General features: G+C 39.3%; 2 protein-coding genes across 7 annotated transcripts in view; both read right to left on the reverse strand.

The window, feature by feature from the left end:
- Window positions 1–19,339, reverse strand: part of LOC108066900 (potassium voltage-gated channel protein Shaker) — a 155,266-nt gene that overhangs the window by 84,268 nt on the left and 51,659 nt on the right. The gene's annotated exons all lie outside the window — the stretch shown is intronic.
- On the reverse strand, window positions 7,100–16,775 carry LOC108066876 (serine/threonine-protein kinase phg2). The gene is given in 4 exon segments (XM_070218495.1): window positions 7,100–7,368; window positions 7,371–8,731; window positions 15,893–16,110; window positions 16,477–16,775. Coding segments are annotated over 3 exon segments (1,677 nt in total). The 5' UTR covers window positions 15,940–16,110; window positions 16,477–16,775.

Here is a 19,339-nt window from a genome sequence, read left to right on the forward strand (position 1 = left end):
CATTATCCTGCCAGCACTCGCGAGGATCAGGAATCGGGAATCACGAATCGACTAACGAAGCTCTCAGATCCTTGGATCTACACACACTTCAGTTCAGCTCAGCTCAGCTGACTGATCACAAAATCGGCAATAGGCAATTGGCAATTGGCAATCGGCAATCGGCAATTTTATCCGCATCGAGCGAGGAGCAGGCAACGCTTCCGCTTTCCGCGCCGAGTGCAACTGCAACTGCAACGGCAGCAACATCAGGCCGAAAAACCAAAACCGAAACCGAAAACCAGAAGCCCAGAACCGAAAATGTTTTGCCTGACTGCCGAAAAATATAAAAAGGCAAAAATACACAAAGGGGCAGAGGCAGAGACTCAGTTCAAACGCCAACCAGCAACAACAATATTTGTCGCCACAGCAGCAGCAGCAGCAGCAGTTGCAGTGGCAACAGCAACACCAACAACAGCAACTAGGCAGTAAAAATTTCAAAAATTTCAAAGGCAAAGGAAAAGGAAAAGGGCAACGCAGACGCCACAATTTTTGGGCATCCAACTGCCGAAAGGCATTTGCAACAACAGCAACACCAGCAACATCAGCTGCGGCAACTGCAGCAACAGCAACAACACAGTGCCCACAACGACAACAATCAAACAAAAAGACACTGGAGACACCGAAAGCAGCAAAGTCGACGGCAGCAGCAGCAGCAGCAGCTTTTGTTGCTGTTGTAGCTGCAACACCAACAGCAACATCAGCAATTGCAGCCACTTGAGTGCCCAATAGGCCTACATACATATGTATATGCATTCATGAGTGTGCCTTAGTGTGTGTCCAACACATTTATAGCTGACACTTTGTCATACGAGGCGCTTGACAAAAATGTTATTTATACAGGGCAAGAACACACAGGGCGGAGGAAGAGGGAAAAAACAGCAGGCCTTATAAAGTGGCCAGTGACAGCGACTATGGGAAGACCCTAAAACGTTGCATTGCAAAAATATTTAAAATATTGGGGATATAAGGAATGGCAATCTTTATTCTGGCCTCATTTTTAGGGTGGAAAATAGGCATTGGAATTTTAGACAAAAATTCCAATTTTTTTGCGGTTTTTCAGTCGTAACTTGGACAAATTAAGGCCGAAAGTCAAGATACTGACTGTTGTGAGCAGCTAACAACCTAAGCTAACGATCCCCATCACTTTTGGAAAATTTGATTTTTCACCAATTTTCACATTTTTAATAAGGGGTAACATCACAATTTTTGCAAAAAATTACAAAAATTGAAAATTTTTAGGTTTGAATGCCAATCGATTGGGAATTTAATTACGAGCTCAGCGAGGTATGACACTCCATATTTGGACAATTACTTCCATTGTTACGACCAAAAAACTAAATTTTTAGGGTGAAAAATATGGATTCGAATTTTAAACAAAAATTGCATTTTTTTAAGGGTTTTTCGGTCGTCATTTGGACAATTAAAGGCCTACAGCTAAAAGACCGTTTTGAACAGCTAACGACCTATACTAACGAATCCCATCACTTCCAGGGAAATTTATTTTTTGACCAATTTTCGCATCACGATTTTTTGCGAAAAATTGAAAATGTCTAGGTTTGAATGCCCATCGATTGGGAATGAAATAACGAGCTCAACGAGGTATGACACTCCATATTTCGACCATTTATTGTTGGCCAAAAAACTGATTATTTAGGGCGGAAAATGAAGTCTAGGAATATTGAAAAAAATGTCTTATTTAAATTTAATTAATTACATTACATGCAATAATACAAATAAAAATAATAATAATAAATAATCATAGTAATATAAATAATAATAATAATAAGCAATTTAAAAAATAAGGCAGTTAAACTTAAAATATTTTTAATTGCCTGATTATTATACCTAATTATTTTTTGGACAGTCTAGGATAGTAGGTATAGCAGGCATACTCAAAGTCAGGGCATAACCGATTCGCTCTAGATCGGAACTGGAACTTGTTATTGCCATTTGCTGTTGATTGCTGTTGTTGCCGTTCGCCCTTTGGCCAATTTGCTTATTGTTCGCCTTTTGGCTCCGTTTTGCCTTCTGGTTGACCCCCCTCCCCTTCCCCCTTTCCCATTTTTTTTCTTTTTGGTGTCAAACATGCAAAACATCACACAGAAATTTAAAGTCAGCTTCGGGTGGCAAAATTAATGAAGAAACTGGGTTGAATGCGACCCTCTCGCTTTAAGAAAAAAAAAAGGGGAAAAAGTGGAGAAATGGCAGAAGAAATGGAAATAAGCCCGCTGTCACATGTCACATGTTGTCATATATGCGGAAGAATAACAATAACAATAAAAATAGAAATGAAAATAAAGGAAAAGAAAAGAAAGCAGCAGGCGGCGGTGGCGAAAGCGAAGGATACGAAGGATACACTCGTAAGTATGAGAAAAGTTGGCTAAAATCGCTTGCGTGATTCCATTGAAAGTTTATGACGGCAAATAAATGACAACAGCAATCTGAATCTGAAAGTCGGCGGCGGTCGTAAAAAAAGATGAACGACAAACTGTCGCGAAATAAATCTGACTCTGCTGCTGACGTCGTCACTTTGACCCGCCCCCTTTTCTATATCCTATATGCTATATCCTATATCCTATAGTATATATTTCTTGCGAATTTTTGTCGCAGCGCTCAATAAATAAGTAAATGCAGGCCAAAGTGCAGAGACAAAGACAAAGGGCTCAGGTGAGAGAAAGTTGAGGTGCACAGAAAGAAAATTCGATATGAAATAGGATCAATTCTACTTTTATTTCATATCAATAAAAAGCCGATTAATGTCAAATTTACGATTCAAACATATCAATTTGATATTTTATCATTTCATAAAAGTTATAAAAGTACTGTTTAAAAATACGAAATGGGTTTTTTTAGAACAAATATTTGTAAAATGATATGAATATAATCTTAATTAATATCAAAATTATAAGAATTAATCTTAAAAAAATATTAAATTAATCTCAATTTTTTTTCTGTGTGACGGGAAAGGTGGTAGAAAGTGAGAAAGTGGGGGTCTGCGACTTTCGGTGACGTCAGCGATTGGGGTTGAGTGGGAAGGGGGTTCATCAACAGGGCCTAATGGATTTCTTTTAGCCACCTAGCCTGCAGTGGCTTCGACCTTCGCGAAGTGGCAAAGTGGGTGGCAGTGGTGCAAGGTGGCTTTTCACATTATGCATGCAGCTGCCGCAAGTAGGAAAAGCTGGAAAAGCGAAGCCGCAGAAGACGAAGCACGTGCAACTTTTACTTTCATTCGCTTTGTGTTCGTTTCGTGCTTCGATTTGCCGGCGAGTTCAAGGTCGCTGCCGCAAAGAGTAGGGGGGGGGGGGTAAGTGGGTGGGTGGGTGTTTGCCACTGTTGCCTCCACTAATTGGCGGCCCTTGCGGTAAAGTTGTGTGCGAGACGAGACGAGACGCGGCTCTTGCTGCATTTCACCCCTGGCCATCTTTTTCGTAGCCTACTTCTCGGCGTTCCAAGGAAACGCTTTCATTTCGCCAAAAGGCAAAAGGCGCTGCAAATTTGAATTAATTTCCGCAGCCAAGAAGCTAAGCTAAGCCAGATGGTAAACACTTGGCAGAGGCAATCAGTATAATTGAAGAAAAAGGGAAAAGTTTTCTAATTGTGAAATACTTTAAAATGATTAAAAAAGGGATTTTAGTTTACCTAGCTTATTTGGCTTGCCATTTTTACACTTTTATATATTTAGCTATTTTAGTGAGGTATTTGTTTAACTAAATACCTTAATTTAATAATTACGGAGCACAGAAATAACAGACAAAAAAATATTTTAAAGGCCTGCACAAAGTTAACAACCTACACCTACTTATAGTTTTTACAATATTGTCTAGAACTTATCATTTTTAATTAGCAACAAAATCTTTGCATATTTACTAAAAATACCTAAAGTATTTGTTACTATTATAAAAATATAATAAATAAATACAACATTTGTTTAGCTATTATACAAAAATAGTATAAAGAAAAACCGCAAAATTGGAAGCTAAAAACCCAATGAAATTTATGTCTGTGTTCAGTTTGACCTCCTAACGAATATTAACGAATATAGGCCAACGCCATGAGAAAATAATAATAATACCCGCCGGTAAATACAATTTAATTGCATACTTCTGGGCGCCCATTCAATTGCTTTCGAATCGCCAGAGAGAGTTATTCGGCACAAAAGGGCATTACTGGCATCGAATAATTAATAATTACCCCATCATTAGGCGCAGGCACAAGAAGTTACAAATAAAAATGCAAATCACTTGGCATTGGACCCGCACAATATGTCCAATTGCAGTGGGCCAAATGATATTGTTTTGTCCTCGCCAAAGGCCTTTACACTTGGCCCAAAAACAAAAAAAGGGGGAAAAAGGGAGAAAAGGGGAAAAAATATAAGTTGCGAGTGGCCAATTCAATGAGTTCTCCTCCCAGTTCTCTTATCGCTGTGCAAAGATCGCCACAAAGGCCATGTTACGAAATTATTGGACACACACGCACACACACTTTCGCACCCACACACACACTCGTACACACACCAAGGGAGAAAGAAAGTCGCATGTGTGTGTGGGGACATGCAATGCAAATAGTCAACACGCCGCCACATGCCGTGCACACAAATCAAGGGCAACATGTCTCATTCCGGGTCTGTTCCCACATTTGGGGTAGACGCAGAGAGGGGCGGCGAGGGGGAGCAGTGGGCGGTGGGTGGTGGGTGGCAGCCAGTGGGTGGTGGGCTGGCGAGGTCGCCTTGCCGGGCAATTTAAATGGCGGCTACATGTCGCAGCGCTGGCGTCGCGTGTTCTCGCTCTCACTCTGCCCACACCTAAAGTCCTCAGTCGCTACACTGCAAGAAGTATTTTAAACATTGGGATATTTTAGACCAAAATAACCTTTTTTTGTGGTTTTTCGGTAGTAATTTGGACAATTCAAGGCCCACAGTTAAAAGACCGACTGTGTCGAGCAGCTAATGACCTAAACTAACGATTCCCATCACTTTCTGGAAAATTTATTTTTTGATCAATTTTCGCATTTTTGATATTTGGATCAATATTTCTATTGTTATGGCAAAAATACTGCTATTTTAGGGTGAAAAAAATGTATTCGAATTTTCGACAAAAATAACATTTTTTGTGGTTTTTCGGTTGTAGTTTTGTCAAATCAAGGCCCACAGCTAAAGGAATAACTGTTTTGAGCAGCTAATAACCTAAGCTAACAATCCCCATCACTTTCGGGAAAATTTATTTTTTGATCAATTTTCGCATTTTTGATAAGGGGTAACATCACAATTTTTTGCAAAAAATGATAAAATTTAAAAATTTCTAGATTTGAATGCCAATCGATTAGGAATGAAATAACGAGCTCAACGAGGTACGACTTTCCATATTTGGATGATTATTCCCATTGTTACGGCCAAAAAACTGATGTTTTAGGGTGGAAAATATGGATTTAAATTTTCGACGAAAATAGTCATTTTTCTTTTGTGGTTTTTGAATCGTAATTTGGACAATTCAAGGCCGTTAGTTGTTTGCTTCGAAATAAACATATTCCCTTAATAAATTCAAATTGGTGTGATTTTTCTGCCAGTGCTTGCCTTTTTTTTGTCGCCCACGTGTTGGCCACTGAAAAGGGGGATAGGCATCGGAAACAAGCGGATGTGTGTGTGCGTGTGCCAGTGTGTAAGTGTGTGTGTGCCTTGCCAATTAACTGAAACTGCAGAGTAATGTTTTGGGGCCAAGTCAGTACTCAGTACCCAGTACCCAGTACTCCCGATTTCCACCGCCCACACCGCCCTTTTCCACTTTATTCCATTATAATATTCGCTTTCTGTTATTGTTCTCTTGTTGCTATTTCGCCGAGCTGTTTGTTGTTTGTCGCTTCTGGCATTGACATAAATTCCTTTTTAGCAGCGAAAAAAAAAGAAAGCAGAGCAACAAAGGGCACAGTCCACACACAGCCGACACGCAAGCCACATTAAAGCAATTCCACACCCGATTCACCCATTCCAGGCCCCGAAAAAGAAACCAAGGCATTACATAAAGGCGGTAAGTATATATGACGGAAAGAAAACCAAAGTCAAACTTTCGGTCATAAATAGGTAGGAATAACACAGCTGTCAAAGATCCTTCAGTTCAGAGATTTCTGCTGACCTAGGGCAATTAACAAAGTCACCATTCAACCCGGTGGCGTATACGTAATATCTCGTTAGGACATCTCCCAGGATCCGTGGGTTAGGACACTGACTTATGCCGGCTCCAGTTAGACGCACAGATGACTACGCATTTATTTCTCGCCATCCTCTTTGCCATCCCAACTTTTCACTACTTGTTTTTGCTCTCAAAGTTATTCTTTTTTGGCCAGAATTTCGAGCTGGCGCCGTCTACTGTCTGTTGATTCAGATTCGGTTATAGATTCTGGTTTCTGGATTCGTTTACGGTTTCTGTTTCTGTGTCTGTGTCTGACTTACGGGCATTGACTTGGCGGCAACTTGGCTCTGGCTTTGTCGCCCTGTCTCTGACCCCAGGCCAAAAACTTGCCTCTGTTGCGGACATTACGCATACGCCCTGTGGGATGGCCAAGCCAAATCTCAGCGAGCAAGCTGATTACACCCATGTGACACTTGCGTAAAATTGCTGGAAAGTGGCAATTAGCAGGAGAACACTATCATACACAAGAGCTAAATATTTATCACAATTGAAAATAAAATTAAGTTAACATTTTGTAAATATTAATAATAAAATGTAAATTATTTAAAACTTTTTTTTAATTTAAAAAAGCTAAAATAAAAATTGCCGAAAATTACAGCGAATTAGTTTTAGATTTTAATGTGAATTAATGGAAATAAATAAATGTATCCAAATCATTTACATTTTTTATGTGACCTATGTTTATGTTTACCTAATTAATAATTGTGATAAATAACAAAAAACCTGTAATATATTCTTGAATATGTTAAACTACAATTAAAGCTTCTACCAATAAAATCTTTATATTATAACTCAATACGTTTTAATGGCTGTTTAATAATATTTTTTAAAAAATATACAGAATAATATTCAGAAATATCCTGTATTTTTAGCCAGTGTCACATGGGCATAAGATAAAATTTGCAACTTTGGGTGCAAAGTAGAATGTCAACAAGGCGAAAAAGCGTTGAGAAGCGATAAAGCAAAGCGGTACTCAAAAATTTTAAAGATATATATTTCTTAATCATTTTATTCAAATCGTTACAAGCGAGTAAATCAAACAAAATGGCAGCGCGTAAATCAAATTCAAAGATAAGCATCTTGTTTTGCTGCATAATATTTAATTAAATATATTTGTTCTCTCTTAATTTAATTTAATTATTTTTTTGGTGAGGCTTAAGAGCGGTGGGTGCTTTTGGATTTGGATTTTTGGTGATGGGTACTTCTCATAGGGGTTCTCGGGTCCCTTTTCCTTCTTCTTGCTGACCGCCGGTGTATTTTTCCTGGGCCGATTCATCATGGGATCGTCCATGGTTCGCGACGATTGCTGTCTCGTGTGTGCAGGCGGTCCAGGTGGCTTCTTTTTCTTCTTTTTCCCAGCCTCCAATTGCAGGGGATTAAAGGCAAACTGCAAATGTTGCTGCTGCTGCTGCTGCTGCTGCTCGCGTCGCTCGAGAAAAGCGGCATTTGCCGAGGCCACCGTTGCGATTCGCTGCTGCTGCTCCATGTCCTCCAGCTCCTTTTCCCGCTTCTTGCTCATCTGCTGCACCTGCAACACCTGCTGCGAGCTGCGTCGCCGCAGGGCGGCGGCATAGGGTGTGGGCGTGGCGGCCAAAGCGGGCGGCACCATCTCACCATTTCCCACTGCCACGCCAAAGAGCCGCCGAATGCGCCGTCGGCTGTTGATGAAGCCCAGTCCCAACTGGACGCCCAATCCCGATCCCAGTCCCAATCCCGACTGGGATCCAGATCCCGCGGGTGCCGTTGCCTGGCTGCCTTCGCTTCCTCCGCCGAGCATCTGGCTGAAATTGCTGTCCAAATCGCAGCTGCTCGCGGAATCGGCGCCGCAGGGAAAGAGATATGTGTTCAGGGTGCTCAGGGTGGTGGATGTGGAGGTGCCAATGCGACTGATGGCACCCGTGTTGCTGCTGCCCAGAGGGTGTTGCTGCTGCTCGAGTGTTGCTGCTGCTGTTGCTGCTGCCGGCTGCAGGTGTTGCTGTGGCAGGTGTTGCAGCGGCAAAGTGAGTGGCAGTGGCAACATCACCGCCGTGGAGCCACTGGCGCTGCCGGTGGTGCTGCTGTCGTAGCTGTGCGGATTCACATAGATGTGGTTGTTGTTGGTAGCCGATGTTGCCGTTGCTGTTGCAGCCGTATTGCTGGTGTTGACCACCAAAGTGCTGCTCTCATTGTGATTGTTGTTGCTGGCCTGCTTCGCATTGCTGCTGCTGCTGCTGCTGCTGGTGTTGTTGTTGCTGCCGTCCGTGTTGCTCAGATTGACAGTGTAAAAGCTGGTGTTGCTGCTGCTGCCGTTGTTGTTGTTGTTGCTGGAGCGAGCTGGTGCTGTTGCAGGTCGCGAAACCTGTGATCCTGATCCTGATCCTGCTGCTGCTGCTGCAGCTGCATTGGCCTCCTGATGGGCAGTAGTTGTTGCTGCTGCAGCTGCAACATATGTTGCTGTTGCCGGTGGTGCTTGCGACTGATCGTTGCCATTGTTGCTGCTCATTGCTGTGATTTTTCGTCGATTTTTAAGCCTTTCAATTTAATGTTTATAAAACATATTTAACTATTTAGCAATTTTAATGGTTTTTAATTTAATTTAATTTTTTGTTTTTTATTAGATATTTTAAGGGTTTTAAATTCTTTGTGTTCTAGAATGTCTTTAAATAATTTTATTTAAGTTTAACACATTAATGAGCGAACACTGTTTTGGTTTATTGGTTTAGTATCACAAACGTATGCTTTTCTTAAGTTTATATTGTTCATAATACTTTATGCACATTAATTAATTAAATAATAACTTTAATTTATGACAGTTTACGTGTTTTAATGCTTGATTTATTTTTAACTTTTGTGGGTTGTTCTCTAATTTGTATTTAATTAATTTATTTTTTATTGCTTTATAAATTGTTTTTAAGGTGCCGTAATTAGTTTGCCTGAATTAAACGTGTATTTAAACGGTTGTTATTGTTTTTTTTTGTAAGTTTTCTTGTTTTGCAATTGCAGTTTTGCAATCATGCTAAATGGTTGGCCTAAACTTCCTTAAGGACCCCTCCTCCTGCATTTATTTCCTTTGGACTGCATCCAAATGGAGTTGAATGCACTGCTCCGGTTGCTGGTGACTGGTAAACTCGAAAACTGGTAAATGGTTATGGCCAGACGTTAGCTAATCGCCTAATCGACTTGACTTTTCCACGCACTTTTCTCACGCGACACTCGAACAAAAATCACTGTGACACAGACGGCGGGTCAGGAGGTCATTGCAGCTTATCTATCTCTATCACAATGCAAAAAACAGTTTAGCTTATCACTTGAAACACTCGAAACACTTTCAAAAAATTGTTTAAAAAATTCCTTTAATATTTTTGATTTATTTATTTTATTTTTTTTATTTTATTTCCTGGATCCTAACTCTGTTTTCTTATCAGTCAGAGCCACGTGCTTAACGCGCCGCGTGTCACAATTGTATGAACTTTGTGCCGCGTTGTTGACAATGCCAAAAGCCAACAGCAGCAGCAGTTTCAGTGGCAGTGGCAGTGGCAGAAGTGGCAGCAGTGGCCATGCCACTAGCAACAACGAAGTTGCCCCACACGCACACACACACAACCGAAAAGAGCGAGAGAGAGCGAATGAGTGAGAGAGCCCTGTTAACTGGCTTCCTGGCTGGCTGGCCGGGACAAACTATTCTATATCCTCGCCAAAAACCCAGAAACGGCACCAAAAAAATTCCAAAAAAAAAATAACAAAAATGAGGAACAGAAATCTAAGCCAGCAGCACCACTTGAACCGCTCACACACACACACAATATATATCCTATATCCCATATCCTATATAGTATAGGCATGGCAACGATTCCTCATCGCTGTTGTCGTCGTTTCAATTTCGGCCAGTTTCGGTTCAGTTGGGTTCACTTCATTGCTTAACTTAACTAAATGCTGCAGATGGTGGTAACACACACACACACACACTCAAAAATACACACACACATATGCACACATGGCAGCCCGACTTTAACTCAACTCACAAGAACAACAAAGGCCAAAGCTCGCGAACTTCGAGTTACGAGTGGATAGCAAACAATTGTGGGCAAAATCATAGCACAGTTTTGCGGGTCTTTTATTAGCTTAATTTTCTTTTATTTTATTAATAATATTATAATTTTTTGCCAAATTCAATAATATTAGTATTGCCCTTTTAGGTCCCTTTTTTTAAATATTTTTAATGCTTTTAATATTTATACTTTAATATAATTTGAATTTTTTTATGATCATAATCAATCATAGTTTACTTAAAAAATAGGTTTCAAAACTTTTATTTATATTTATATAAAAATTGCATTATTTGCTTCATTATAACTTTAAGATTAATACTCCCTTTTCATTAATTTAACCAAAAGCTATTGGACTTTAACTTATTTATGAGGCCAAAATGCACTTAAATTTCATTCATTTACTAGGCGAAAATTCAATCGATTCTTACTCATTTATCAGTCCAAACTTCACTTTTTAGGTTTTCATTTGAAAAACTTAAAATATGTTAATGCCGCTGCTCTTATCTTAGTGCCTATTATTTTGCCCGTAAATGTGCGAAAGCGACTGTGTGTGTGTGAGTGAGTGTGTGTGTCTGACAGCCGAGGGCAACATTTCAATTCGGCTTCGTGTCGTCGGCGTCGTCGTCGTTGTCGCTGTGTTGTCGTTGTGTTGTCGTTGTCGTTGTCGCGTTCGTCATTTTCGTAGTTTGTTTTGCTCGTTTGCTGGTCCCTCGGTTTCGTAACTCCTTCGCTGTGTGAGTGCCGTGTGTGTGTGTTGGTGTGTGAGTATGTGTGCGTTCGCATGACGATTAATGTTAATGTGTGTGCAGCAGCAGCAACAATGCACGGTGCAAAATCAAGGCTAACTCTACCATAAAGGCAATTGCATAATTATTAATTTAATCAAATGCTATTTAATAAATAAAAATTAATAATATTTAGTGTTAAAAAATTTAAATTTTATTTAAATGTTGTGTTTAATTCATTCAAAATTATTATATTTTTGTTTCAATAGTTTAACATTTTATAGAATCAATGTCTTTTCTTTGTTTCAAATCAAAAATATAACTCCCTAAATTAATTAAAAAGTTGAAAGATTATTATAAAGATTTATTATTACTATTTTTTTATTTGGAAGAGTGTAAAAACAGCAGCATACTGTTAAGTTATTACCAACATGGCCTCGACCAGAAGAAAAAATTCAATTCACAGCCATCCATTTTCATTTCTTAAAATTAAACAAATCAAAGGTATGGCCATAAAAGTCCATCAGTTGGTCTTTTCCCATTTGCATTATCATTTGCCTAATTTCTTTCATGAATTCAGCGGAAAAACACGTATGGCAATGGCAACTTATGGCTCGTAAAACCCAAGCAGCCATTCATATTCCGAATCAAATTCGAATTTAAATTCCAATATCATTTTCCCCCATTTTGTGGCAAGGACGAAGGACAATTGTTGCCGGGTGCTGGAAATGGAATGCAATGGTAGTGAATTGAATTGAATTGCATGTGCAATTGCAATTTGTCGGCAAAGGCAAAGCCAGCAACATTGAGCATATGACGCATACGCAATGTTGGACCATGGATCATGGCCGGCTCTCTGCGCCTTTCACATTTCCCATTTCACATTCACATTTCACATTCACTGCCGCTTTTGTTGCCATGCAAATTGCCCTGGCCTGGTGGGCCACCAGCAGCAGAGGTTGGGCGGAGGGGTTGCATGCTCGGGGACCATGTGGCAAAAGCTGAACCAAACCAAGCCAGCACTGAGCCAAAAAACCGAGCACAATAAATCAGTTTCTTCAAAAATAATTTCCAAAACAGCACAATTATTCGAAAAACAATAAATTATTTTTTTTTATTATTGTTTTAAAATTATTTAACTATTATTTTGAAAACCAAAGGATTTTAAATAAATTTGTTTAGATTTTAATAAAATTTAATCAGGTTTACAACTTGAAAATTACGAAATAAAAAAAAAATTTTTATTAACCTACAAAAATATTTTAATAAAAAGTAGATTTTGAAATCGATGCAATTTTTTCTCCGCCTGTGAGCCCAACTTAACTCAACTCAGCTGGCGCCGGCAACCTTCATGGCTAATAAGCAGTCACGGCACGTGAGGCGAATGGCGAACGAGCGTTTTTCGGTGGGGGTTACGGGGGTTCGGGGTTCGGGGGCTACTCCAAAATATTATTGATCAAATGTTTGCCAGAGCTCACCGAGACAAAGGTTTTTCGGAGGAGACAAACAAATAAATTCAACATTCAGCCACGAGTGCAGCGGATTGCATGGATTTTGCATAGAAGATGATGAAGCTGGGGGATCGGGGACAGGGGGATCTTGCCCAGCTGGAAGTCGGACGGATAGGAAGATGAAGATGAAGGCACCCCTCGACCAAGTCATTTGCCTCGAAGGCTGACAAAACGATTTGCATGCTAAAAATAACAAAATTTATGGCCTTTTCTCCGCTCGCTCCTCACTGCGTGTGTGCTTCGTAAGGAAAAAAATCAAGAAAATCAAAAAAAAAAAAAACCAGAAAGAAAGTCGGTGAAATGATGTGAAATGGGGTGAACTGAGGAGAAGAGGAGGAGGTTGTTTTTGCGGCTAACTGGTCATGGCCACGGTGAAGGCGACAACGACAACGACAACAAAACAAAGGCAAATCAATTAAAAAATTTTCGTGAAAACAAAACACAAAACGCTGCAAACGGAAAATGGAAACCGAACAAAGAAAAACCAAAGGCGAAAAGTGCTGGGCAAATATTTCCGCTTCACGTCAAGGTTGTGGCAATCAAAAGGGGAAAAAAAAGAAGAGGGAGCTTGATGGGATTGTTTCGTGCCGTCTAACATATCCGCTTTGCCACTTCAACTGCCAACTTGGAACTGGCTTCAAAATCAGGAGAAAAATATATACATCCAGCGGTTTTTTCATAAAATTATCATAAAGTAGGCGAAAATAAAACATATTTTCCTACACGGAAAAAAAATGTACAAAAGATCACATTGATCACATTAAAAGTCAAGTTACTCATATCATTTTGATATGATATAAGGTAAAATATACCCTATTTCACATCGAATTTTTTTTTCTGTGTAATAACAATAAGGAACGGTTTAATAAAATTAGATTTAATTATTATTTTACATATTGAAAAAAAACTAAAAACTACTAATATAATATTACAATAGCAACAAACTCACTAAGTGGGCGAAATTCCTTTAATAAATCCTATGGGCATTACAATGCTAGCGATGATTCCTTACTTATCCAATTCTAATCCAAAGTTGAGCAGTCTTTAGGTTTTTGGTATGTACTACGGGTCGTGTCACATATTTACATCATTTTAAAATTATCCTGCATGACAAACTGCTTTTGCCTGTTTCCATTCCGATCATCCGATGTGCGGATCATTCCGAATTCACACACAAGCCACATGCACACACATTGAAAAAAATATTCAGAAAAAATTAGCAAATCAAATGCAACGAGCCGTTCAAAAGAGTTTTGGAATCGGAATTTTGGAATTTGGAATTTCGGATTTTTTTTCAATCTTCCAAACTGAAGATTTGGAGACTGGAGAGCTCACTACCTCTTCTTCTTGTGACGCATCTCTGCTGGCGAGCGCACGTGGGGCGCCGCATGCATAATTCCAGACACCAGTTTTGTGGATTTTTTGGGGCACCCACGCGACGCACGAAATCCACGGTTTCTTTTTTTTTATGATTTATGAGGGAGCGATGTGAACGGGCGCGCGCGCCACTAGAAAGTGCAACCGCGTGGCGGGTTGACACAGCCACAGCGACAGTGGGTGGTTGGGAGGTTGGGTGGTTGCAGGTCGACTTGGTGGTCCACAAAGACACCGACGATCGACGGGGGCCACCCTTTCCCACGGGGAGTCTCTATTTGTGAAAAATTTTATAACCTTCGGTTAAATTTAACTATTAGATATTTGTAAAACAACTAAATATTTGCTCTCAAATGCTCTTACTTAATATTATTTTCGAGTTAAATTAAGTTTTGCAATCAGAAAACCTTTGTTTATTGGCAAAAATTCTAACTGGAGGTTAAATAAAAACTTTTTATTTTAACCGATCATTTAGAGAGTGTATTTAGAGGGCTGTTTTTACAACCAGGCCTCCAGTCATGCTTTCTAATTTAATTTTCAACCGACTTGAGCCTTGGCTTTAAACAAAGTAGAAATTGCCGCAGAGAAAAGTGGACAAAGAGAGTGTTTTTTTGCAGGCGGAGAGTAAACAAAGAGAGGTTAGCGAGAGAGAAATTATGGTTAACCGAGAGAGGGAAGCGGGGCAGGTGAGCTAAGACCCGGGAGACATGGGAGTCCGCTTGTTAGCGCATTTTAAGTCGCCGCCAAGGTTGACCCTTCGTCTTAATAATCATCACCTGTCTCTCACTCACTCGCACTTAGTCTGTCCCTTTCGCTTCTTGAGTGAACACAAATGCATGGCATATGCGCTTTTGGACCACGTTAATTAGCCAATCGATGACAGCAAAAAGCAAAAAAAAACTGAAAAAATATAACATAAAACACAGAGACACAGAAAACCTAAATAGTTAGGAATTTGGTTCCAAAGAGATTACATGACCGTGGATAATGATCATCTGTTCAACTATTTTGGGGGCTTGATGCCACAGATCATAATTCAAACGTTGCCCCGTTGGCACCTGCGAAAATCCCGTGTTCATTTTGTACAGGCCCCAAAAGTCGTAAACGCTAAATGCTCGCTCCAAAGTAAATATTTAGAAAATAATAAAACCAAATTTAAATGCAGAATGGAAAAAGAAATGATTTAGCCGAAGCGCGTGCAGAGTAAAATACAAAATACAAAAAAAGAAAATAGAAAATAGAGAAAGAAAATGAAAGTCCAAAATCGCGTGGCAAACAAAAACGAAATGGTCTAAAATATATTGGGGAAACAACAACTGGGGACTGAATACTTAATAATCCCAAAAACACACTGACTAAGGGCTTTTGCTCAATTAGAAAACACACTTGTTTTAATTATTTATATTTTCGAACTGAAAGCACTGAAACAATAAAACGTTTTGTATTTTTTTTAAATAATTAAAAAAATAAAAAGGAGATTTTAGCCACAAAAGTAAAAGAGTTTAAAAAATGTCTCTAATAAATATAAACTTGTTATCCGTGGATATTAAAAAGCTATTAAACGATATCTTTTATATTACTGTGATTTTAAAAATTATATTCTTTCTCTTTAACATATTTTATTTTATAATTACTTTTATATCAATCCCTTCTAAGTGAATTTAGCTACTTCCCTTTTTTTATTTGTAAAGAATTTTAAAGAAAATTGATTTTATATACCGGTTATGATACGAATGTAGTAGAAATATATTTTTAAGATTTTATTTTAAGGCATCCCCTGAGTCTAAAACATTTTACTATCATTAAAATCCTGTCATGTTTATAATAATCTTTGGATAGATCTCGAGGTAGTAAAGACACTATCCCCGTTGAGTTTTAAATCATAGATCCAAAGATCTTATAAATCTTATAGAAGAGCGACGCGGGCAGAGGCGGCGGCAGCGACGGCGACTGAGGCAGCGACGGCGACTGAAGCAGCGGCGGTACGGCGGCAGAGGCGGTACGGTAACGGTAACGGTAACGGGAACGCTTACCTTGGCGCTTGGCTTAAGCTGCCGTGCGTCGTCGTGATGTGGGCCATGCAGGCGATCCATTCATCGACCTACTCCACTTTTTCTCGCTCTGCACAGTTGCACTTTGACCTCCTCCTCCTTCTCCCTACTTTCCTTGGATTCTTGGCTTTTAATTGCTTTTCCAATTCCGACCGATTCGGTTTTTCTTCGGCTTTCCTTGCGTCGGGAAACACTTAAGACTGTACGGATCGTATATAGATCAGCCGATATATGTACATATATCCATATATATGCGAGGGGAGACAAATAGACAGACGTCTAGATATATACTTATTTATATTCAAATGACAAAAGAAATGAAACGAAACGAAACAATTTTCATTTTCATTTATTTTTCACTTTTTTTTTTTCTTTTCTTTTCCACGCAGCCGACAGCGACGTCGGCGCCGGCGTCGACGCAGGCAGAGGGGGCGGCTGAGGCTGAGGGGGCGGGGCCACAGTTGTCGCACACATTTTTCACATTTTCACCGTGCCGCTCGGCACACACAAATAATAACAACAAAAAAGAAACAACATTGAAACAACAACAAAAAAATAGCACTCACAAAAAACTCAAGAATTTTACATATAATTTTGGGCTAAAGAAAGAGAGGGGCCGAGATTGTTAGAGGGAGAGGGGAGAGCGAGAGCGAGAGGGGGGGACAAGGGCAGATTGACAACGTCATCAACGAGAATGACAACAGAAACGACCAACGCGACACTATTCACATGGGAATCAAGAATCGAGAAATTCGACGTTGATTTTCGGATTTATCAGTTTTTCACAACACGATCATCAAATGCACTGGCAAAAAAAATGGCACAATTGTAGGATTTTACCCGCTGTCCTTTTTTATTTTTATCCCGTATTTTTATTATTATTATTTTGTTGTTCTTTGTGTTTTTTGTTTTGGCCAAAAACAAGTGCGAAGCGATCACCGGCGTGCGCGGTACTGAAGATCGCTCTGCTCGCAGGCCTCAAAATTCTGCCGGCGTCGCAGTCGCGCCAGGCGCCAGCAGAGGCAGCGACGCCGGCAGCACGGGGAAAATCCAGTCTATATACCGATGTTCATACAGTGGCTATAGGATGGCATTTAACATTTTTTAAATATTTAACACAAATTATTACTTATTTATTTTATTATTTATAATAATCTAATAATCTTTTAGAACCATCTAAAAATTCCTCAAAATAATAAACCAAATTTTTGACCACCTAAGTAATACCATGTTCTATCCAGTTAACATCAATCGTCCATCTCCAAATTTCTTATAAAAATTGTCAGCCAATTATAAAGCATCTTGTTAATGGAAAGTAAATTATATTCAAAACGACCATAAATTCACATGTGAGGTGTTTTCTGAATCAAAATAATACGTCACCTAAGCGATAATATTTACTGTAGCAATTTAAAATGCGAATGTTCGTCCGAAAAGTGAGTGTGGGTGAGTGGGCTTCAAACTGTCTATCTGGCAGTGTGTGTGTGTGTGGAAAGTGTTTTTCACGCAAATTGTTTGCAACGTCAACGGCCAGCAACGACCCAAAGAAATAGCAGTCGGAAAATGCGTTTATGCGGGGGCAAAATATGCGAATTGCCAGAAAAGAATAATTTAGATTTTTACGTTTTACATTAATTTAATTTATTTTTAGTGAAAATTAATACCTGTATTTCACATCCTATATTTTCTATATAAGTTTTGTTTTCTCCAAAACCTTGAGAGCCCTTTGCGTATAAACGAAGTATTTAACGAAATCGTTAACCAATCACTTAGTGCCATGGCCAAGAGCCTTGTGAACCATTCTCGAATTGCATTTGATGATTTTCGAGGGGAGGTGGGAGAGGGAAAATGGAATATGGATGCCTGCCCTCGGCCTTGGTCCAAAATGGCTCGAATCCTCGAATGATTCGATGAGCAACAAGTGGGTGGAAGGGGCGGTACAAACACAAATCACGGCATCGAAACCCATCCAAGTATTTGACAAAACAAAAAACAAACCAAAAACAAACAAGGCATGTTTGAGGCAGAATATCGATTACACAAATGACATGCAGCTGAAAATCGATGGCAACAGGCCCAAATGGGAAAATGGGAAGCGTTTTCCCGACGACGATGATGATGATGATAACAAGATGGCACGGCATGCACGATTTGCCATGGATTTTCATCTTCCGTTTTTCGGGAATCGACGCAAATGAAAATGCAAAGTGCAGTTCCTGCACAATTTCAATTAATCACAAATATTTGCATTCAGCAATCGGCGGATGGAAAACAGCAGCCAAAAGAGATTCGCAGATACTCAGATGCGAATGAATGGGGCAGAAAACAATATTGTTACACTTATAGATGCGTTTTTATAGAGTCTCTAGATTAACAACATAAACACTCGCACACGCGGCGACCTTCGCTCGTTTTTCATTTTCATTTCCATTTCACTCGCAAGAGGCGAAAAACGAGGATTGCGTAAAGAGCCGTCGAGCATGTTGCCTGTTTTCGTCAATTGTCGACAATATCTTTTTTAATGCGCCTCTTTATTTGTTTAAAAAGAAAACCCATGAAAAACGGCAACATAAAAACTATGAAGCCAACCCGATCGATGTCTAACCAAAGGCAAGGTCAGCAATCGGGGAATCGAAGATCAGAGTACCCTTCTTTATAATGAGATCCTAACTCAACAAATCAATATAATAATTATTTAATATAATTTCTTTATACTGAGATCCTAACTTAACAAATCAAGGTATTAATTATTTCTTATTATTTTCTTATAATGAGATCCTGACTAAAACGAATCAATATAATTACCTTCAAAGATTACTAAAACTAAATTCTTTTCATTTATTTACTTTTAAAATAGTTATTATTTCTTAGACTAAGATCCTAACTCAAACGAATCAATATAAATCCCTTCAAAAGTCAACAAAATCATATTTTCTTTGGGAACAGGAAATATTTGGCAGAAATATATAAAATAAGTAGAGTATCTCATATTTGATCATAGCTCTTATACCCTGCTCCATATATTTAAATGCCAAGTGGGTGGTTTGGGGTGATTTTCCGCGAGAGCGAAACATCTTAATGCATTTTCATTTTCATTTTCACAATTCCCAATTCCTGGCATTGCCTTTCATTTGCCGATTGATTGCCGTTGATGTTCGCACGAAAAACGTTTTGCGTGAGTAACAAGAAAATCGAGGAAAATCGGGGAAAACCAGGGGGTGGTAAGTGGGTGGCGGGTGGAGTGGGTGGAGAATGTTGAGGCAGCGCCGATGATGGATCGGCATGAATGGATCATCCGAACGGATCATCATGTGCCAAGTGTATAAGCCCCATTCTCATTGTTTTTTATTACGAATTTTCGGCATTTAGCTGCCTTTCTATATTCGCAGCAAATGTTTGTTCAATCGATGTAAAACGTATTTAAATGAT

The sequence above is a fragment of the Drosophila takahashii genome, chromosome X (assembly GCF_030179915.1).
Source record: "Drosophila takahashii strain IR98-3 E-12201 chromosome X, DtakHiC1v2, whole genome shotgun sequence".
NCBI classification, from domain to species: domain Eukaryota; kingdom Metazoa; phylum Arthropoda; class Insecta; order Diptera; family Drosophilidae; genus Drosophila; species Drosophila takahashii.